At 48.2% G+C, this 20,699-nt stretch overlaps 8 protein-coding genes across 8 annotated transcripts; 4 read left to right on the forward strand and 4 right to left on the reverse strand.

Moving 5' to 3' along the window:
• Positions 1 to 589: 589 nt before the first annotated feature.
• Positions 590 to 2,280, forward strand: SERLADRAFT_344874 (uncharacterized protein; the record flags this gene model as incomplete). Its single annotated transcript, XM_007312951.1, has 4 exons — positions 590 to 905; positions 968 to 1,299; positions 1,357 to 1,683; positions 1,750 to 2,280. 4 exons carry the CDS (start codon positions 590 to 592, stop codon positions 2,278 to 2,280), a joined length of 1,506 nt encoding a protein of 501 aa, XP_007313013.1.
• SERLADRAFT_455824 (uncharacterized protein) lies at positions 1,750 to 3,851 on the reverse strand (the record flags this gene model as incomplete). Its single annotated transcript, XM_007312952.1, is given in 8 exon segments — positions 1,750 to 2,086; positions 2,105 to 2,895; positions 2,958 to 3,240; positions 3,352 to 3,379; positions 3,430 to 3,490; positions 3,545 to 3,603; positions 3,662 to 3,686; positions 3,748 to 3,851. The coding sequence occupies 7 exon segments, from the start codon at positions 3,782 to 3,784 to the stop codon at positions 2,753 to 2,755; spliced, it is 636 nt and encodes a 211-aa protein (XP_007313014.1).
• A 166-nt stretch (positions 3,852 to 4,017) lies between these two features.
• SERLADRAFT_444710 (uncharacterized protein) lies at positions 4,018 to 6,062 on the forward strand (the record flags this gene model as incomplete). The annotated part of the gene is made up of 8 exons (XM_007312953.1): positions 4,018 to 4,520; positions 4,958 to 5,115; positions 5,250 to 5,354; positions 5,410 to 5,475; positions 5,536 to 5,595; positions 5,665 to 5,795; positions 5,856 to 5,886; positions 5,944 to 6,062. Coding segments are annotated over 8 exons (1,023 nt in total), but the record flags the coding sequence as incomplete, so codon positions are not given.
• Positions 6,063 to 8,240: 2,178 nt separating this feature from the next.
• On the reverse strand, positions 8,241 to 11,132 carry SERLADRAFT_432789 (uncharacterized protein; the record flags this gene model as incomplete). The annotated part of the gene is made up of 16 exons (XM_007312954.1): positions 8,241 to 8,431; positions 8,503 to 8,519; positions 8,583 to 8,608; positions 8,668 to 8,774; positions 8,835 to 8,890; positions 8,953 to 9,048; positions 9,114 to 9,212; positions 9,270 to 9,282; positions 9,341 to 9,382; positions 9,437 to 9,643; positions 9,700 to 9,771; positions 9,826 to 9,845; positions 9,901 to 10,040; positions 10,090 to 10,186; positions 10,241 to 10,381; positions 10,438 to 11,132. 16 exons carry the CDS (start codon positions 11,130 to 11,132, stop codon positions 8,241 to 8,243), a joined length of 2,019 nt encoding a protein of 672 aa, XP_007313016.1.
• A 450-nt stretch (positions 11,133 to 11,582) lies between these two features.
• Positions 11,583 to 12,136, forward strand: SERLADRAFT_432790 (uncharacterized protein; the record flags this gene model as incomplete). The annotated part of the gene is made up of 2 exons (XM_007312955.1): positions 11,583 to 11,972; positions 12,026 to 12,136. The coding sequence occupies 2 exons, from the start codon at positions 11,583 to 11,585 to the stop codon at positions 12,134 to 12,136; spliced, it is 501 nt and encodes a 166-aa protein (XP_007313017.1).
• A 174-nt stretch (positions 12,137 to 12,310) lies between these two features.
• On the reverse strand, positions 12,311 to 12,529 carry SERLADRAFT_364874 (uncharacterized protein; the record flags this gene model as incomplete). Its single annotated transcript, XM_007312956.1, has 1 exon — positions 12,311 to 12,529. The coding sequence occupies one exon, from the start codon at positions 12,527 to 12,529 to the stop codon at positions 12,311 to 12,313; it is 219 nt and encodes a 72-aa protein (XP_007313018.1).
• Positions 12,530 to 12,848: 319 nt separating this feature from the next.
• On the forward strand, positions 12,849 to 14,436 carry SERLADRAFT_444711 (uncharacterized protein; the record flags this gene model as incomplete). Its single annotated transcript, XM_007312957.1, has 5 exons — positions 12,849 to 12,882; positions 13,018 to 13,194; positions 13,243 to 13,925; positions 13,986 to 14,159; positions 14,215 to 14,436. The coding sequence occupies 5 exons, from the start codon at positions 12,849 to 12,851 to the stop codon at positions 14,374 to 14,376; spliced, it is 1,230 nt and encodes a 409-aa protein (XP_007313019.1).
• A 198-nt stretch (positions 14,437 to 14,634) lies between these two features.
• SERLADRAFT_364876 (uncharacterized protein) lies at positions 14,635 to 20,686 on the reverse strand (the record flags this gene model as incomplete). The annotated part of the gene is made up of 23 exons (XM_007312958.1): positions 14,635 to 14,751; positions 14,809 to 15,180; positions 15,234 to 15,381; positions 15,437 to 15,545; positions 15,596 to 15,698; positions 15,754 to 15,925; positions 15,985 to 16,103; positions 16,162 to 16,572; positions 16,631 to 16,701; positions 17,086 to 17,238; positions 17,298 to 17,556; positions 17,604 to 17,722; positions 17,772 to 17,859; positions 17,916 to 18,129; positions 18,180 to 18,617; positions 18,679 to 18,941; positions 19,000 to 19,349; positions 19,401 to 19,525; positions 19,580 to 19,746; positions 19,796 to 20,005; positions 20,059 to 20,197; positions 20,249 to 20,447; positions 20,500 to 20,686. 23 exons carry the CDS (start codon positions 20,684 to 20,686, stop codon positions 14,635 to 14,637), a joined length of 4,533 nt encoding a protein of 1,510 aa, XP_007313020.1.
• Between the last annotated feature and the right edge of the window lie 13 nt (positions 20,687 to 20,699).

Consider the following 20,699-nt stretch of genomic DNA (forward strand, 5'->3'; position numbering starts at 1 on the left):
GTGTGGGCTGGATCCCGAGTGCGTTTGTGGAGCTGGTGAGAGAGCAGACGGGAGAGAGGGTGCAGTATGGTCGTGAAGAGAAAGGTGTTGACGGCGAGGCTGAAAAGCCTCGTGAAGCTGCTGGTCTTGCCTCAGCCGGATCTAATCACCCCATGATTCATTTTCCCGACTCTCATGAAGAGGATTGGGTTCGCGTAGTGGAGGATGTCAAGGTAATGCACCATTTGCATGTTTACTCTCGAGGGTTTGTGATTTATCGTAATCTACTTTACTTTTGAAGGCCCCTTCTATGCAACTCGTGACTCCGACTGACCTCGTTCCCGGACGTCAGTCGCCAGAAACAGGCCTTCTGAGCGGCAAGAGCTTCGATTCCTTCTTCTGTGATACGGACGAAGAGGAGTCTCCCGTAGATTCCAAGTTCGCTCAGGCTCACCCTTCGCCAACGATGATCATCCCGAGACCGTCTCTTCCGCGATCAATCTCTCTACCTCGAGGGTATCAGTCAAGCGTGTACGATCCACCCAGCAAACACGGTCGCAGCCGCTCCGACTCTACCTCTAGCTCTGGCCGTCATCGTCGTCGACGCCCCATGTATGTAGACGATCGCGCTTCGCTCTCGCGGCTGTCCACATTACTAGAGTCGGAGGAGACCAATTTGTTGAGCAGCCCTGATATTAACCAATCTTTTGATGCCTTTGCTCGGATTGCTATGCAACAAGCGGAGAAGAACAGGCGGCGTCAATGTGATGAGACGTCTATCAGCAACAACCCAAAGTCTCCACAGCCTCAAGGACCTTGGTATTTGCGACCAAGTTACTCTGATGAGCTCAAAGCTGATACGGATGGTCAAGTCAAAGCGGGTACCCTTCGAGCTCTTGTAGAGAAGCTGACGATCGATCCAATTCGTTAGTATTTCAGAGCTCTTTAATCGAGTCTCTGACGTGTTTATCCCGCTGTGTTCTACTAGGTTCCCATGATCTTGAATTTCGAAAGATATTCCTGCTCACGTTTAGGAGTTTTGTGACAGCGGAGAGACTATTTGATTTGCTAGTGGAACGTTTTGAGATGCGAGGACCGAGTAATTTGTCGCCTCAAGAGATTGAAGAATGGAAGGAGAAGAAACTGAGACCGGTTCAGAATAGGGTGTTGACGGTGATGACGATGTGGTTGGAGGATTACCACTTGTTGGACGAGGAGCCGGAGATTGCGCAGAAGCTGACAAGTTTCCTCTCAGCCATCGTCATGCCATCGCACTTGGTGCTCACGGCGAAGTTGATCCTGCAGTCACTGGAGCGTATGGTAAGCCCTGAATGTCAGGTTCCCATTCCCTTCCCGATCTCACTCAGGTTCTGCTAGACCTTTGCGCGGCCTACCTCACTTAGTCATCAAGCTTCTTTGCGCAGGTGTCGCAAGCCAAAATCGCACAAGAACGATTTGCTTCGGTGGAATCCAGATGAACTGGTCGAGCAGCTGTGCCTTATCGAGCATAAATATTATGCAAACATTCGGCCTCAAGAATGTCTTAATTGGGCTAAACTACAAACAGGAGAAGAGGTGGAAAACATTACCACCTTCTGCCACACACACGACCAGCTTTCGGCGTGGGTGAAAGTGAGCGTTTTGAACAGCGATGTTTTGGGCAAAAGGGCGGATGTGATCGATTTTTGGATCAGAGTTGCAGATGTACGTGTGTCCACATTTCGATATTTCGAGTACGCTGTCCTAAAATTGATCGTTTTCCGTATGCAGAAATGTCGGAACGTCCACAATTTTCATTCGATGAGTGCTGTGATGGCAGGCCTGTCAAGCGTCGTTATCGCACGGTTACATCTGACCTGGTCGCACTGCAGTCGGAAATCACAGTATGATGCGTTGGTGAAAGTGTGCGACCCATTGAATGGGTCCTCAGGCTATAAATGTCTTCTGACATCCACAGAAGGACCTTGTATACCCTATGTTCGGACGTTCCTCACGGACGTCATCCAGATCCAAGGCCAATACAACGACACGATCCCACTCTCGGCTTCCCAAGGCGACGTGGCCTTCATTTCGTTCACGAAGCGGCAGAGATGGCATGAGACGGTAACGACGATGCTTCGTTATCAGTCAAAGCCTTACCAGTTCGTCGTCGATCCGTCTGCACGGAGTTTTATCGAGGGGGTGTTGTATTCGTCTGGTACGGCTGGCCAAGACTGGTTCTGGTCGAAGAGTCAGGAAATTCAGCAGTCGGAGCTGGCTCATGCGGATATCAGGAAGGGTCTGGAGGCGGCTGGATTTTGAAATGGATAGGCTTCTCATGGTTGTCTTGGGACTGTTATCATATATCATACACTTTTATCTCTATCATTATTGTATCGACTGGGTATTCTTGGCGCATTTTTTCTTCGTGGCTCTGCTGTGGTCAGAGCATCATCTATTTTATCTCATATATGCTAGGTGAAATATACAACGGGTTTGACGCATATATATGCATATTATTCAGGGATGGTTTCGGGTCTTTTCACTCCATAGAAGTAAGACTCGAGGACGGTGAGGGAATATGAAACGAGTTGAGTATATACTGTATACCCTGAGAGAAGTCCAGCATATATCGCAAAAAATACTTATGATTACAAGACTGAAGAACGCAAAGACTGACTACTAAATGGTGGTGAGGTAAAAGGAGTTAACCGGGTGTAAGCGTGGGGGGCAAATGCGAAAGAGGGACGGGGGATTGGGGAGATAACCGTGCAACATGCCAGACAGATGGCCACTAACAGTTGCAGGCTTCGTTATGTCCACTCTGTCCACCGGCCTGCCTGTTCAGATCGACTCCTGATCTAGGTGCCGGTCCACCTCCGCGAGCACCGCCTCCCCTTGATGCTGGTGGGGCTGCTGTGAGTGGCAACTTCTTAGCTGTAGACAAAGACATTCGCATTCGTTAGATTGCACGTTTGCGTGGATTTAGATGTCCTTACCAATGGCAGTGAAGATGTCTGCGACACCCTCGCCGGATTTCGCACTAGTCTCGCCCCACATGAGGCCTTCTTCCTCGGCGTATTTCTTTGCTTCCTCTTGCGTTACCTGGCGACGAGCTGACAAGTCTGTCTTGTTCCCACAAAGTGCGATCACTATTGAAGGATCGGCTTGGCGTTGAAGTTCGCGAATCCAAGTACGAGCCTTCTCGAGTGAAGCGGACTGGGTTATGTCATAGACTACCACAGCACAGTTGGCGTTCCGGTAATACATAGGCGCCTGTGAGAATCCAGGTTACGATTATATCGGTGGAGAGAAATGAGGAGGCGTACTAGTGACTGTGATATATTATCCATGTCAGCGTCAGCTAGCAATTCAGTGGTGATTGGAACATACCTTATACCGTTCCTGACCGGCAGTATCCCTGTCGGACAGATGAGAAGAGCACCCAAAAAAATTCTGTAATGCACTAACCATATCTCAAATTTCACTGTGCTTTGGTCGTCGAGCGTCACCGTTTGGGTCAGGAAAGCCGCTGAAAAGTGCAAAGTCAGAAAGATAACGTGTATACCACTAGAAACTTAGCAACCTCCGATGGTACTCTCCCGATAGTCATCAAACTGATCTTTAACAAATCTAAGTACCAAGCTGAATTACATGCGGCATTAGAGTTACATCAAATGCCCTTGTATTTCGACCATCATACCTGGACTTTCCTACGGCAGACTCTCCTGCGAGGGTGAAAACCTTGAATAAGCCCCACAGTTTAAAAGAGATAAAGTGACGAAATACCTAGGAGGACAAGTTTGAACTGATATTGCTTCGACATCGTCCACGGTGGTGAGAGGTCGTTGTATTGCGGAAAGGTCAAGTGGAGCACCGAGCAACGCTTGGCTGAGGGACGCGCAGCGACCGCATTGGGTGATATCATTACGTAAATTTTATTTTCCGATTCCCACGCTCTCATCTCCCCCCGAATTTTTCTTGTCAGCGTTGTCCGAAGGTTGAACTCCAACCACCATCATCTACAGCAGTAATCGTCTGTCTTTTAGCCCTGGCTAAGAATTAGGCCTATCTGGTACCAACCAATCCCTCGAATTTCATCTGTGGCCCAGTCTCCTTGTCATATTTCACCGCCTGGATTTAAATCACCTTCGTCCTACACCTAAGCTGCGCATCAGAGAGCATCTTCACATCTGAGAAATCAGGAATGAATCGGCATCATCCTTACGGAGGGTTTGAAACCTCTGCTCGGAGAGGTGGTTCTCCTGGAGGTCCTGGACCGGATAGGACATATCATCATAGAGGCGCCCCTCGTGGGAGAGGATTCGGCCGGGGTCGGGGAGGAGGCTATAATGCTTTCGATGCTAATGCAGCCCAAAGCTCCTCTCCTTACGACCAAGCTCCACCCCAGAGCGATATTGGAATCTACAATAATTACGATTCTGGCTCACAAGAACAACCCTTTTACCAAAATGGCAACGCTGGTTATGGTGGTGGCCCTTCTCAGTATACTGCCCCTCCTGCCTCAGATGGCTACAACCAGGCTTACGGCAATTTTGAAGGTGCGCTTGAAATTAAGACTGAAAAACATCGAGCGAATTATAGGCATATACTCGTCTTTAAATTTTGAAGTAAAGCGCATGCAAACCTGACGATGTATACGTTGCAAGAGATGCAAATGCTGTTGTCGAGAGGTCGTCAGGCAATGAGAGCCTTTCCTGCAAGCTTAAGCTATCCATTAGCGAGAGCCATGTCGTGAGGTTGGGTTATCATCGCGAAAATTGCTGGGATGAGAATCGTGCGAATGCTGTGATCGTCGGATCCTTGACATATGCCGGGAGAACTTGTCTTTTTTGCCAAAGTTCTGCTGAACTGTCGCTTTGGCCTGGTGGCAGTATTGTTCGTTCGCCTTTGCTGCGCATCCGCTTCTGCTCTCCTTAGTTTTCTGGTATTTTTGGCCTTTAAAAGAAACATATCTCACATCTCGGTCCTTTGTTAGACGGAACAGACTCAAATTATGACGAGGGAGCTTACGGTAATCGCTCCGGAAAACGTATCGTACGACGGGAAAGGGATGACAAGGTGCACGATTCTATTATAGAAGAACGTATTCAACGTGAACGTCCTTGTCGTACACTTTTCATACGCAATATCAAGGCAAGTCTTACCTCTGAAATATTGAGATTTATCGCTTGCGTGTGGAGCGCTCCTTTTGCGTTTTTCTTCTCGCTTCATTTCGTTCCGTGTGTACGATCGTAAGGAGCTAATGAGATTGGTCTTTCGTGTTGCAGTATGAAACTAATAGTGAAGACGTACGCCACTCTTTTGAAGAACATGGAGAGATCAAAACTTTCTTTGACCTTATATCGACACGAGGAATGGTCTTTGTTACTTACGTGAGTGACCTGTGATACAGCTCTAGTATCGGTCTAAGATATTGCAAATTTTCAGTATGACTTGCGAGCAGCTGAGCGTGCGAGAGATCGTTTACAAGGCTCTGAGATTAGTGGTCGACCTGTAAGTTTACTGAATCCAGTGCCCAAGCGGACATCAACTAAGTTCCTCTTTTTTTGACAGATCGATGTACATTATTCTCTCCCACGTGATGATCAACGGCAGGGAGGTGACAAAAATCAGGTGCATTGGGACGACTGTTGTTGTTTCACGTTTTGAAATCTTGTTCACACGTCTTTCCCTTTATAATAGTTACAGGGCACCGTTATAGTCACCCTCCGTAATTCCCCTTCCGGTCAACCCATCGATGATAATGAAGTGCGACGTAAGTTCCAGCAATTTGGGGATGTGAAATCCGTACGACCAATTGGGGATCGTGGCGAGTAAGTATCGCACATATCCTTTTCCTCGAATCGACATATCTGACTGTTGAATTGAATTAGTCAACGCTACGTCGAATTTTATGATATCAGGGTACGTGAATACTAATTATCGTATATCATATTACTTTATCGACTGATATGTGTGCAGGCTTGCGAGGAATCGTATGATCGACTGAGACATCAAGGCTTACAAGATGGAGTCATGGACATTGTCTTTGCATGGGATGTGACGGAGGGCAATGGCCCTCCGAATAGCGGCGGACAAAGGTATCTGAAATAGAGATATCCTTCAACATTTGTATGCTAACAAGTGGCGTGATTTAGGCGCGATGACAGAAACTATGAAGGTGGTGGTGGAGGTGGCCGTGAGTGGGATGATGGTCCACGTGGGCACTCCCGTGGTCGAGGGCGTGGACGCGGACGTGGTAGGGGACGTGGCGGAGGTGGAGGTGGAGGTGGGGGCGGAGGCGGCGGTGGAGGTGGCGGAGGTGGTGGCGAGGACTGGGAACGCCGTGACGAATGGGGCCGCGATCGTGACCGTCCCGCCCGCTATGATGATGATTACAGAGGTCGAGGTGGTAGAGGTGGCGGTGGCGGATACGGGGACAGATTTGACAGCAGAGGAGGTGGGGGTGGATACGGACCGTCTCCTGGATACAGCGAGCCAACAAACACAGCAGCTGCATATAATCAGCCTCCTCCAGCCGTGCAGCCCGTGAGTATTCCTCAAGACCTAGGATGTCTAGTTCTGACAAATATACAGCCGATTGACGAACGCTTGGAGCAAGCTCGAAAAGTTCAACAACTCCTTGCTGCTCTAAAACAACCTCAGAACGGCGGTGGTTTGAACAGCACAGGCGGACTTGGACCGCCCCCACCACCGCCTGGTGCCCTCAACATGCCACAAATGCCTCCTCAAGTCCCTAATCCTCCTCCCTACTATCAACCACCTCCTCCCATGCAACAAGCTCAACCTCCTTACCCGGGCCAACTTCCGCCACCTGGTGGGAACTCCAATCCTTATGGAATGCCCCCCCAAGCACCCACTCCTCAGCCAGGACAGGGTCCGCCAAATTTGGCTAATTTGCCTCCCAACATCCTTGCCTTGCTTCAACAAACTACTCAAGGACCTCCACCGCCGCCACCACCATCTGGCCAGTATGGGCTCCCTCCTCACCAAATGATGACACCGCCTCCAATGTCTAGTATGCCTCCGGGTGCACCACAGCCAGGTAATCCTGGTTATCAGCAGCTTATGGCTTATCTGGTGAGTAATTTGTTTATATACTGAGGTTTCTAATGATGCTGATGTACGTGCTTATTTTAGCAATCTCAAAAGCGTACTTAGGTGCGCAGTGTGTAACGGTCTCAATTTCGTAGTTCTTTTGTCCATATTGACTTCGTCTTCTGACGTATAATATATGTATATATGTACTTATGTGTTGACCAAATAAGGGATTGATCTTTACTCCCTCTTCAAGTTCTCTCGTCTGCATCTAAAAGCAATAGAAGCTGATATGTCACTTACAGCGTTCAATGGGATACCAGGGAAATGTGATTGAAGCTATGGGAGATTCTCAACTGATATGAATTTCCGATGCTTCTGCATCTGCCCTCTCACGTCGACGGTCCCTGCAATATCCATCAATGTGCACAAGATTATCAGGTATGGCTATTGATAGAGTCTGCGTTGGTAACGATGTGACAGACATTTCTTTTCGTCGCAGCCGAATCAGGTCTTTCAATGCCCTCAGACTGGTGGTAGTGCAGCTTTGCACGTGGGAGATCGTATCATGATGTATGGTGCGCGATGCCTTCATGTATCCTGAAATGCTTCAATGTACTCAAAAAGATAGGTGGATGACCAAGTGGACCCCCTGTGAGCTTTCCAGTAAGCTCAATGCTATCTGCGAGATACGACCACAACTGGCACGCACGTTCCATTGGCGGTGCAAAGGACACTCCCCCTGACTCATTAATTTTTCTCGTGATAGCGTGCGCTATCCTTAGCATATGTGCCTCTTTGCCATAGACAATTCCAAGGATCTCTGAACAATTCTAGCTATCTTGCTGGTTATCACAAATAATTGGCCTCCTTGTCATAGACACCCTCAGGCTCACTCTTGTTCAGGACTGTTTCTGGGGCCGCATCGTTGGCAAGCTGTAGTTCTTCTATTTTATCTACACCGTCAGTTGCGACAGCCATTTTGGTTGACTAGAAATCGTGTTGCTTTGAATGCACCTTTTTTATCAATATAACAACCCAGTCATTATAGTCGTATTCTGCTAGTGTCATAAAATTTCAATACAATATCGATAAACAAATTCCTAATCGGAGAAATAAAACGATAGTTAACCGAAGCCAGATTCGATACACATCAAGTTAACTGATCACTCTCCTTCCACTTAATTGGCCATACAAAGAACATGACACAAAATTTTTAACTAGACTTCCGCACAATCCGGTTCGTCTTCTTCCGCCTCTCGAGTGTTTTTGTCGCGTGAAGACCAGCTCGAAGTGAGGAGCACGATCGCAGCAACCACCAAAGAGTAAGTCAAACTGGCAATCAAACCGGCCCATAACCCAGAGAGCCCCCAATGGCGGCCAAAAGCCAAGTAAAGTCCCAAAGGAATCCCTAATACGCAGAACAAACAAACACATAAGTCAGCATGATAACAGCGAGCTCTGGTTCTGTGGAGGTCTCACCTACGAAGTAATCAGAGCTTTGGGACGAAAGCACGTGAGTTGGATGAAGAGTAATATGTTAGAATAGGTATGAGATGTACCTGGCATTTAAAGCTGGATAGATGGCCTTTGTGTATGTGCACCATTAGTCGCAAGGTAATTCTGATGATGCCATAGATGACGAACCGTTTTCCCCAGAGCACCTAGCATACCATCAACCCAGGCACCAAGCCCATGAACAGCTTGGAAAAGGGCAATAAAGGGCAAGACAGAGGCGACGTTTTGCAGCACAGCTAGATCAACGTACCGTGATTAGTAAACGAGTTCACATCATGTTGAATTTATGCTAATACCGGGATCATTATTGAACAGTTCACCCCAAGAATCCGCAGAAGCCAACAGGACGTTACTAATAAGTCAATGCATGTGATTAGAACGATAGTGAGATAAAATACAACACGATATACATACCTAAGCGTTAACACCCCGAATACTGTAGCTACAAAGGACACCAATGTTGCGATTCTGGCCCTGACCACATCTCCTCTCCCCAAGAGCTTCTTGACACTGATGCAAATTAAGATATCGTTCAATTCAAGAGGAGTGATATAAACTGTATGCTTTGGTCTCACCGATTAGAAGACGATGATGACAGAGCGCGAGGTGCTTGATGAAGTGTTGTAGCAGTAGTAAGCAAGATAGCCTGAGTAGCTAAAGCAATAGGGCCCAGCCTAAAAGCGTAGCGTCCATGTGAACAACTGGAAAACAATAACAAAATATTGCCCTACATGCTGGCCGCAACTGCATATGTGGCCGGCTCAGCGCAGGTCTACAGCAGGATACCAGGGATGGTACTTACGACCACCAAGATCTTTAGACCACAACTGCGAAGCACTCCGAGCTGGCCATTGGAACACGTCAATACATAGCATAATAGCACGTATAACTAGCTCACCAACGCCAGAGATACCTGCAACCAAGAGGTCATACATGCCATGGAAAAAAGGGGGAGGAGGTGACGATCGCGCGAATAGTTCTTCTCGTTTGGTGACGACTCTTTTGAGAATATAAAAAAATAGGAGTATAGAGATGAGATTGTGACTGATTGCGGTAGACACTGGGGCTCCTACAAAGCCCAGGCGGAACGATTCTGGCCCGTCGACTGTGATCGAGTGAGTGAAAAAGCTCGGGTTTAACAGAAAAAAGAATGATGCAAACCAAGTAGATAATTAAGGAGCATGTTCAGGGGTGCTGTCATTGTAAGAATACGAGTATGAACGGAGGAAAGATCTTTGATCCATCACGGTAAGTAACTCTGAGGTCGTGCAGTCACAACTAACTTACCTTGTGAAATCAAGTATCGTCTACAATCCTTTATCAATATCAGAGCATAGAGAAGCTTGCAGCAGTCACACCTACTTTGCTATCTCGTTGAAAGCGTAGGATGGTAGACCAATGGCAGTAAATCTCAGAAATTGAGAAGCTAAGCTTGCGACCTCTGGATCTTGGCCGATTTGGAGTAGTAATGATTCAGCTTGGAACCAGAGTTGGACGATCGGCTGTACGTGAAGTGTGTAAAACGCATATAAGCCATGAGAGATAAATTACCATTAAAACGATCGCTGTGATAAGGGCTGTGCGAAGACACCAGACAGTAGCGAGGTGATGATCTGAACCAGCTGATGCAAGGAGGCCATCAAGCGCACTGAAAAATATAAGATGAGAATTCAACTTCAAGGCAATAACGAACTAGATGCACCTGATGAAGCCTTGAATGATACTGTGACCTGTAATACTCGCGGCCATGGTACCTATCGTCGAAGCAGCAAGGGTCGTGGTTGATAGGTGTCCAAGGGACACCGTAGGGGCTACCGCTAGCGAATGCTCCTGGATATGCGAACTTTGGACGGCATTCAGCGAAACATGTCCCTTGCAAAGATTATAAATGACGCTTACAAGAAGAGGGGCCCAGCATATTTCGATAAGACAAACACCTCGATAAACAATTGAAGCAGGAGACTTTGATTATCACTATTATTATCTCCATAAGCCTCGATATCGGGAACACGACTCATAATAGGGCCGGTCAATGTGACCACAAGCGCCTTGATGCGCTTCTCGGCATAGCCTTTTGGATCCTTGCCCGCGCGCAGAGCCTCGCCCAGCAGAGGAGACGTTTCGGACACCAGTCCCTCTACATCTGCAATATCGACATTGACCTCGGTCTGCTTACCGTCCGCGGTGGTAGCGACGGCTGTCCCGCTGATGCGAGTGCTAATAAATCGCCCAACGATGGGGATCCTGGAGGCATAGGAGACGAGTAGGGTGCGTCCTTCGGTTTCAATCATGTGTATGGCTTGACTTTCAAGTTGATGGACGTCGATATATTCGGGATCTGTGAGAGCGGCGACGACGAGGGCGCGTCCTTCCGTCTCTACTATGCCTGTCACTTGTGCTTGGAGTTGGTGGACATCCAAGGACTCTGGGACATTGTTCGCATCACCAGAAGGTTTGATAGTTTCATGTTCATCAGATAGAAATGCTTGTAGGGCGGTCGAGGGATCGGTGATGGACTGTATGTCGTTTGATATATTTGCAGGGGACACGGAAGCGTGCAGCTGAGTGACACTAATTTGCTGTTCGATCTCCATGATGTTAACCATGTCTAGGGGAGCTCAGAGGACGAACGAAAAGTCGAGCGGTGGGAAATGAGCAGGACCGAAATCAAAATATCTTCCGGAGAACAGAGCCCATGTTTTCTGATATGGACTAGCAGGATTCCATGTTCGCATCTTGTCAGAGGGTCCCGAATATCAGAGCCGCTAGAATATCAAAACGTAAAGACATTCACAGCTTTGCACACAAAGTTTAAAGTGACTTCTACGCAATAAACTTGCATTCTTGCTGGTGATCATTCGATGGTCCTTACAGCGCTGGAGTGCCAGAGAAAGCTGGGTTGCTGTATTAGCCATTTTCTATGATTCTTGTGGTTCAGGTTTGAGAGGAAGGGTCATGGTATGAAGCGCACTGTTTTAAATTGAGCTCCGCGAATATACTTCCACCGCTCTCGTCTTCGGCGCGCTCCGTTTTCGTTCCCAAAAATGCTTGTTCTTTCCGCAATCCACAAATACCTGTCCCAGATCCTTTGTCAAGACCTCCACACCGCCCTGCTCCTCAATCCAGAGGGCTCTTTGGTGTCTGTTGCAGCAAACCCACAACGTCCAAAGGACCAAATACGTATTGTCGCAGCACTGAGTGCTGAAGTATGGCAAGAGACTCGAGGACAGGCATTTGGGATGGTCGAGAGTGAGGTACTTGCCCCTTGTATCGCAGGTGATTCGTGTCTAACCATCATGCGACCTTTGTCAAAGCTCGGGCGCATCCTAGTAATTGCTATTGAGAATGAAGTGCCCCCTGAAAACCGGGATCCTTTATTGCTGTTGGCTCTGAATGCGACACCTTCAGTGGAGTGGGAAGTATTGCAAATGAAGGTGCGCGTCATAGTCACTGCTGTATACTTCCGAAACTGATCCTAATTTCTCAGGGAAAAAAGATGGCCAGGTACCTGGCTCCCTCTGTGAACAAATATCGTGAACAGTTTGAGGCTTCTAAAGCCCCAAGCAACACTCCTTCACCAAACCGGTCTGCTCGCTAGATGGCGCTGTTGCTGTGTTATATCTCATATCGAGATATATGAGTAAGTCAGGGCGCCTCGTTACTTTATCTCGCTGGCGCCTGATTAAGCATTTGCCGACAAGGATGTTTCAGCTCTCTACGATGAGATACGCCGCGTTATTTAGAAGGATAGATGTCAGCTATCACAAGATGGTCAGCCTATTGCAGAAAGGATGGTGGCGATCAGGACATTCGCTGTACACCGAAAGGCAGCTATGTAAATGGAGGATTTGATCCCATTCAATGTGCCGAAACAAGTCGGGTTTAAAACTGAAGTGGCTGTTTCAAGGCTACTTTTGTGGAGATAGATGACGTGCAGCAAACCCTTTAAAGAAAGCACCTCACTTGGGTCCGCCTGCATGTTAAACGGCATTATCTCTCAGAGCTATTGCCTTACTGCATCTATGCCGTTGAGATGTAGTACATAAAAGAGCAGAATACATCCTGAAGGTGTGTTAACAATTGCCCGAAATGCGGTTGTCTGCATGCAATGCTCGTGTCAAAAGAGACCTATCGTATAAGGCGCGTTTGAGCATACGCGGGAAAAACTGGAACCCGGTTACGATAGGCACCACCAAGCTAAGGCGACGCTCTGCCAGCCATTTTCACCGTGTCGCTGCCCAAAACACTCTGGCAAACGTTGGCGACAACGTCGACCCCTTCCTACCCTCTTAATACTTTCTGCTTTTAATATGTCGCGGTGGTCTGGTGCAGTCTCCACCATATGTTTTGCTTCACGAACAAACCGAGGCGTCACGCGATCGTGTTCTGCCATACGAAAACATAGCGTATTCGCCCAGCAGCAAAAAATACAGTCTCAGTCATCTGCATCTTCAGTTGTCGCAGACGCAGTACCACCAGCACGACCAGACCCGTATAAGCTACTAGCACCTGAGCTCGCCCACCTCCGAACAACATTGCTGAACCTCCTTGGCTCGTCGCACCCGTCCCTCAATGACATAGCGCAGTACTACTTTCTGCACCCCTCAAAGCAGCTCCGTCCACTCCTCGTCCTCCTCTTTTCTCGTGCTACAAACGGTCTCGGACGCGACTGGGAGCTCAAGCACTGGGCTGCAGAATGCGAAGGCGCAGGAGGACGGACAGAAGAGCTCGACCGCCCTCTGACGCGTCCAGACGTCCTCAATGACTGGAATCCCCACATGCCAGACCACACAGCGTCCTTCGAGTCCGCCTTCTCAATACAACCTCCCACCATCCCCACCCCGCCCCCCGTCTTCACGCCCTCCTCGTCCACCCGCGATACGTCCCTCTTCTCATCCTCAGACGTGCTGCTACCCACCCAGCTGCGCCTCGCCCAGATCGTGGAGATGATACACGTCGCCTCGTTACTCCACGACGATGTCATCGACAAGTCCCCCCTCCGCAGAGGTTCTGCTTCCGCCCCAGCTGCTTTCGGCAACAAACTCTCCGTCCTGGGCGGCGACTTCCTCCTCGGACGTGCCAGCGCAGCCCTCTCTCGTCTGGGCGACAACGAAGTCGTCGAGCTGATCGCAAGCGTTATTGCCAATCTCGTGGAAGGCGAGATTCTGCAGATGAAGGAGGTCCATGCCCCCGAACTCGGTCTCGTAGGCACGCCCAGGGCTGGCAGAGAAGGCTGGAATATTTACCTCAAGAAGTGCTATCTCAAAACTGCCAGTCTGATGGCAAAGGGCGCACGTGCTGCCGTAGTCTTGGGAGGCTGTAAGGAAGGCGAGGTTTGGAAGGAGGTTGCATATGCATATGGCCGCAACGTCGGCATAGCATTCCAGGTCCATACTTCCTCTACATATTCTTGAGAAACCGTACCTGACTGCATATTCTCCTTCTAGCTTGTTGACGATATCTTGGATTACGAGGCAGGAGAGGCCACCCTCGGCAAACCTGGAGGTGCAGATCTCCAGCTAGGACTTGCCACAGGACCTGCTCTCTATGCCTGGGAGGAACATCCAGAAATGGGACCTCTTATCGAACGCAAATTCGAGAAAGAGGGCGATGTCGAGCTGGTGAGCGCCGTGAACTCAACTTGCCCTGCTTCCTGTTATCTTATTTTTGATTTAGGCTAGAGACCTCGTTCGACGTTCATCAGGTGTAGAACGCACGAGAGATCTCGCTCTGGCGCATGCCGACAAAGCAAGAGAAGTGTTAGGGTTGTTACCAGACAGCGATGCGAAAATAGCGTTAGAGGTGTTGACAGAACGAGTGGTCAAGCGGACATGGTGATAGACTTCAAATTACTAGAATAAGTTAGCACGCACACCTCTTGCACTAGAAGGACGGTCGAGGTTCACATGACAATAATTCAACTCACATCTCTAAGATTTTACTATGACAAAGGCGTATTAAGAATATACATTGACTGGCTTCGAACGGAGATCCGCGCCGCGAGTTAGCGTAATTTGGATATAACATATATTTTGTTTCCTCTACCAAAAAGCCCTCGCAAACTAACAAAAGTTGCATACGACAATACAATGCTTTTTACTTGCGCTTCTTCACAGGTGTCTCATCTTTCTTCTCCCCTCCAGCAGGTGCAACAGGAGCACTCTCATCCTTTTTCTTGTCATCGGCAGTAGGGGCATCGGTCTTCTTGGACGACTATAAGAAAGAGTCAGTAAAGTCATTCTAATTTAGATGTGAATAGATAATATATACCTTGGTAATGGGTTTTTGCTGAGCACCGACGAGACCAAAGAGGACACCAATCATTCCGAAGAGAGTAAAGACGGCACCAGCCAAGGCGACACCAGTCTCAGGTTGAGTCTTGAAGGCAAGGACGGGGTCAAGCTTGGCGAGGTCGATGAAAGTGAAGACCTTCTGGCGGATGAAGGCGACTGGGTCCTCAGCGAAGGACACTTCCTCATCGTCGTCTGGGAGAGTAACCTTGGCGGCCTCAACTTCAAGAGGTCTCTTAACCTCGAATGTTTCAGCAGCAAGAGCCTTGGCATCCTCAGCAGAGTGACCAATGTAGATGTTGTTGAAGAGGATGTCCTCAGTCATGGTCCAGAGTTCAATACCAATACCACCCTAGATTAAAAGTAAGTCAACTTGCATGAGATGAATAGGAGAACAATACTAACGATCTTCTCAAGGCTCTGAACAGGAGTAAGGTCTTCGAAGAAATCAGGGTTGGCGATCTTGCGTGGGGCCCATTCACCGATGTATGCGGGGTTGTCAATCATGGGAGCATACCATTTGCCCTTGTAAGCGGGGTTGGCTTTCATGGGACTACGTGGCAGGTCAGAGGTGGCCAATGTGGACCCAAAATTAAAAATCAACATACGCTTTCCAAGCACCACATCCAGGAGCTTCCTCACAAGCGGGGTTGGAAACGGTGGGTGCAATCCAGTCACCGTCTTCCTCATCATCCCACTCTTCAGGCTTCTCAGCATCTGTATACATGATGTTAATTACCATCACTCGCAAAGTAAGTGAATCTTACCAGGGTCGGGGATAGTGTCAGGTTCGTCATCGAGCCAGCCTTCGGGTTTCTCAGCGTCCTCGTCAACGATTTGGTAAGGTTCATCTTCATCCCAGTCTGCGGGCTGAAATTACAAATTAACAATCACATCTTTCAAACGGGCAACATCATCACGTTACCTTGGTAGCGTCAGGGTCAGCGATCCTCTTGGTGTCGACCCAGTCTTCGGGCTTCGTGTCTTCAGGGTCATCAATCTCCTTAGATGGGTTAACGGCGGGGGTAAAGTCCTCAAGAAGACTACCAGATTTCTGGCTCTCGCCATTGAAGAGAACATCATAGGTGTTGTCGGGGCTTTAATGAAGAATATAGAATTAGCGATCAAGGCCAAAGTAACCATCAAACGCACTTACTTGACAATGAGGGTGTAAAGGTTGGTGAGCTTCTCGAACGCGGGTTTGGGAGGAGGCACAAGGTGCTTCTCCTCATACTCGCCGGTGATGGGGTTCTTGTGACGGAAAATGAAGTGGAGCTGGTAAATGTATGAAAGATTAGCTTCAGTGGTCATGTTTTCATAACCGTTCATTTACCTTGGTGCCAGGACAAGTGAGATCAGGTCCAAACATGACAACCCAAGGAGTGTTGTCAGAGAACTCTTTACCACTGGTCTGGAAGCCATCCTCAAGGAGCTTCACGTAGCCACCACCGCAGTTGCCGCCCTTCTGGTACTTGACTTCATATTGAACCACCAAAGGCTTGTCCTTGAAGCTGATTGGCTCTGAGAAAGGTGCAGAGATGGCATGGTGAGCAGCCTTGGTTTTAGCCACGAGGCCCTTATCGCCCTCGACGACTACTGTCTCTGGCTCCTCAACCTCCCACTTGCCGACGTAGGAAAAAGTCTCGCCGCCGACTGGGGTTTTCTTGGTAGCCTCTGAAGGAGTCCAGCGCTCCGACCAGTCATCAGTGAATTGTTCAAGGAAGGGGGCGGTTATTTCGGTAGCCTAAGGTATATGCGCGTTTGAACACGAGCATGGGGAATGAAAAGAAAAAGAGACTTGCCTGGAATACAGGTTTTGCATCATCGGAGGCCGACGCGCTGGCAGCAGCGACAGCAAGGAGAACGGAAAGCGCTACGCTTCGCATTGTTATACGAAGGACCAAACGACGGGATATTAAGAAAGCAAGATGAGAGAAAACGAGCGAGAATGAGTTTAAAGGCAGAAATGCGTCTCGGCGTCTCTAAATGCTCGCCCGGCTAGTTCCTGCCACGTATGCACATTCCACCAAGTACCAATCTCCCACGCTTAAGCCAGTACCGAAATAACAAGTCATCAAAACACTCATCACACCCACCCTGACAAAATGCAGCACTCTTTTTATTTTACAAGCTACATATTAATGTACTACAACACACTACCATCTTACCCAAGCAGGTCTGCGTGCCCAGATGCAGACAGTGCAAGCTGTATCATTCATTTCGTCAGGCAGCGCTATAACGCTCAAAACATGCACACTTACCACAAACTCGTCGTCCAGATACTTCGACACCGCAATCTGGTCTCCAAGACCTTTGCGCCGCCGTGTCTTCAGTACAAGATCTCTCGCTAACGCTTGCCCAGACGCTGGCTCCAGTGGTCGAAGCTTAATGCTAGTGTCCGTGGGATCACCTGTCATCCACAGATCAGTAGCCGCCGGAAAAACATTCAAGGAAATGCAAGTCACGCACCGGGCACAATTGACCAGTGATCGAACACTTGGAGACAGAACGCCTGGCCTTGCGTTGCCGTTCGTAGGTCAGTTTCAAAGCCATTGGCATCTATCACCGGAATAAGGGCTTTCACTGTGTACAACGGCGAACCGGCTTTTGGTATATCTTGCGTCACATGTCCTCTCCGTCTCGCAAGAACAGTATAAACAGCTGATATACAATCTGCTGGGGCTTGCACCTCAACATAGTATACAGGCTCCATCAAACGAGGAGTAGCCTGGACCAAATGAGTACTCCACACATGTCTCGCAAGCAAAGACATACCATAAGGAAAGACGAGTAGCATACTCGTCGTGCAGTTGGAACAATCTGGCCACCGCCACGGAAAATTGGTTCTTGTGCCAGGCTGGCATCAAGGATACGGAATTTCACATTGCGCATTGCTGTAGAAAGGTTATCACCTAGTAAGATAATGGCACATTGAAGACGCACGCTCATCACATAGGGGACCTTCACGAGCACCCCATTGGAAGCCCTGCTTGATGTGTTCTTTCACAGTGCCCAACATCTTTTTGTCCACCTACATAATGTGTTCAGTAACCGTAATTGTAAATAAAATGAAAATGTAATATTTACCTGTGAAGGCAGAGTGTCGTCCAATAGTATATTGGGTCCACTCTCTTCTGGTCCAAACGCCCATATTGATCGAGAAGCCAATAGATCCCATTGATATTTTTCCTGGAAGAAAGAACCTCTCTCCTTTGGTGTCATACGCATAGTCACTCTGCCTCGTTCAACGTCTTCCGCAACTCCTCTCTCAAGTGGCTCTGCGATCATCGTGATTTTGTTCCTATACAACATCAGTATAAAGTTAACATGAATAACAAGAATTGGAAGCACTTTTTATTTGGTGTATCAGCATAACATTTCAGCGCGCTGGTCTCCAGAACAGTCTCGCAAAACTTGGTCACGGGGTCGGACACCTTGATCTCAATTTCTGAGAATAATTTGCGAAGATCGTGCAAAATGCAGTCCAAGTATAGTTCTCCAGTGCCAATCAGAACATGTTCACCACTTTCTTCTACTTTAGTAGCAGCAAGAGGATAGGACTTGTTGATACTTCGTAGGCCAGACAGCATCTTGGGCAATTCCGATGGAGCAATAGGTTCAATAGCAACTTTCAGGACAGACTCCGTCATGTGTTTTATTGGGCGGAAAATGTGAAGGTCATCGTCGATGTCCACAGAAGCCAGAGTTGCTGTTTTCGATATAGAGGCGTCAACGCCGCCAAGAAGAACAAGGTTCCCTGCTGGAGCCTCTTCGGCGGGAACGAAGTAACTGTGCAAGTGAAGGATTAGATCGATTTACACCACACATTGTTCGAAGGAATGATACTAACCGAGATTCACTCAACCATATATCTTCTACCCTTGCCTTCATCATGTCCTCCTCGTCCTCTGGCGAATAACCTTCTCCAAGTACCTTGATGTCCATACCCTTTCTGATCGTACCACTTATAACACGTCCAAACGACCTGAAAGACTGGGCATCCGTAGTGTGATACAACTTCGTGATCTGAACCATGACAGGACCTTCTGCATCGCAAGCTTTCATCGTCGCCACCAGATCTGAAGTTTGTGGACCAGTGTATGTCCGTTCAACCTTCAAGATATTAGACATATATTACTGTATTGGAAGAAGATAAGCTTGACAAACATACCTTGCCCGAAGCACCTTCTACGGGTGAAGGAATATGCTCCGCAATCATATCCACAAGTCCCGTCGACGGGCCAAAGAACTGGTCCAAGGCGGCCTTCAAAAGTGGCCTCACATCCATTTTGTACATCACCGGCTTGAGCCTGATTCCTAATCCCTCCAAGGTTTGCTTGAGGTCATCCGTTTCTTGGCTTAGAACATGACTGTATAGTTTGTACAGCGGGTCCATGATAAAGTGTACAAAAGTACGACTTTGTTCCGGATCTGCTTGTTTCCGTGTGAACTTCCGCGTTTCTTCATTGAAGAAGATATCGCCCCATAGACGGTCAGCAAAGGACTGAACATCCAAAGAGCCTAATAAATCATCGTCAGCCCAATTAAAATCAGTAAAGCAGTGAATCATACCATATGTATCAGCATACATTTGCGCAAAAGAGCGAAGGGTGAAACACCAGTTCATGTCAGTGCTCGCGAACGCAACGTTGCCATTTTCAGGGGTGAGACGAAGGTCTGGGTCGGGATCAATGCCACTATCATATAACGCGTCCATTCAGATGCTTTCGACAGAAATATAGGCGAAATACCTGATGAATGTGTTAATTTCTTCTATCGTGTGCTTGATCTTGTAGTAGGCATCGGCAGGTTTAATGCGCAACTCCAGGATGAGTCGATCAATCTTGTTTACTACAAGGGTCATTTTGATACCCTCTTGCATTGCGTGTCGTATAATGTGTTCGGTGTTGATCATCATCTATACGTCTCTCAGTAGCGTTAAGGCAAGGCAATAAAAGACGACCGACCCCTTCAACAACATCCACCACTAGAATTATGCCATCTACTAGTCGCATTGCTGAAGCAACTTCATCGACGAAGTTGACGTGTCCAGGGGTGTCAATGAGATGCACAAGATGTGACTTCCCGGATGTGGTGGAAAGAACTAGGGACATGGGAGATGATTTTATGGATATTCGACGTTCTCGAGAGAGGATATGAGTATCGGTATACCGAGTCTAGTAGTGGCGGATGTTAGCAGTGATATTCTGAGAAAAAGCGACTTACAAACCGGTTGGTCAGCGTCCCATATAAGTTTGTGGGTTTCGAACACCAGCATATCCACCAATGCAGTCTTGCCGTGATGCAAATGGCCTACTACAGCAACATTTCGAATCATGTCTGGAAACGACATCATGTTCAACAAGAAGCTGTTGATAGACTGAGTAAACGCGAGGAAAAGGAGCCCGGGATCTCCTCACCCTTTGTCAAAGCGAGTTTCAGGCATATCCTTCTCCTCGACAGTCCATTTTCGAACCTTAATGGGGGCAACAATTGGCTCAGAGAGTGGTTGAGCATCTTCTTCCTGAACTAATGTTTCAACATCTGCGCCATAAACGTCCGAGGCTGAAGGGTAGTATTGTTTGTCTTCGTGCAAGACTACGGCATTATGAACAGGTTCTATAGAATCGTTTGAGATACGCAATAACTTATAGGCACTAGACACACGCACCGTCGATTTCCATTAATGCACCGTCCTCCTGAACTCCCATAGGCTCGTCATCGTAGCCCTCGAGTGTCGCCGGTTGCTCTTGTACGGGTGGACGAAAATCAGGCTGAAGGATATCATCCTCGTCGTCTGAGGCCAAATCTCCTCCTATGTAGTTTCCAAACTCATCGTAGTCCTCGAACGAAGCCATTTATGGAGCAAAA

The sequence above is a fragment of the Serpula lacrymans genome (genome assembly GCF_000218685.1).
Source record: "Serpula lacrymans var. lacrymans S7.9 unplaced genomic scaffold SERLAscaffold_1, whole genome shotgun sequence".
Taxonomy (NCBI): Eukaryota; Fungi; Basidiomycota; class Agaricomycetes; order Boletales; family Serpulaceae; genus Serpula; species Serpula lacrymans.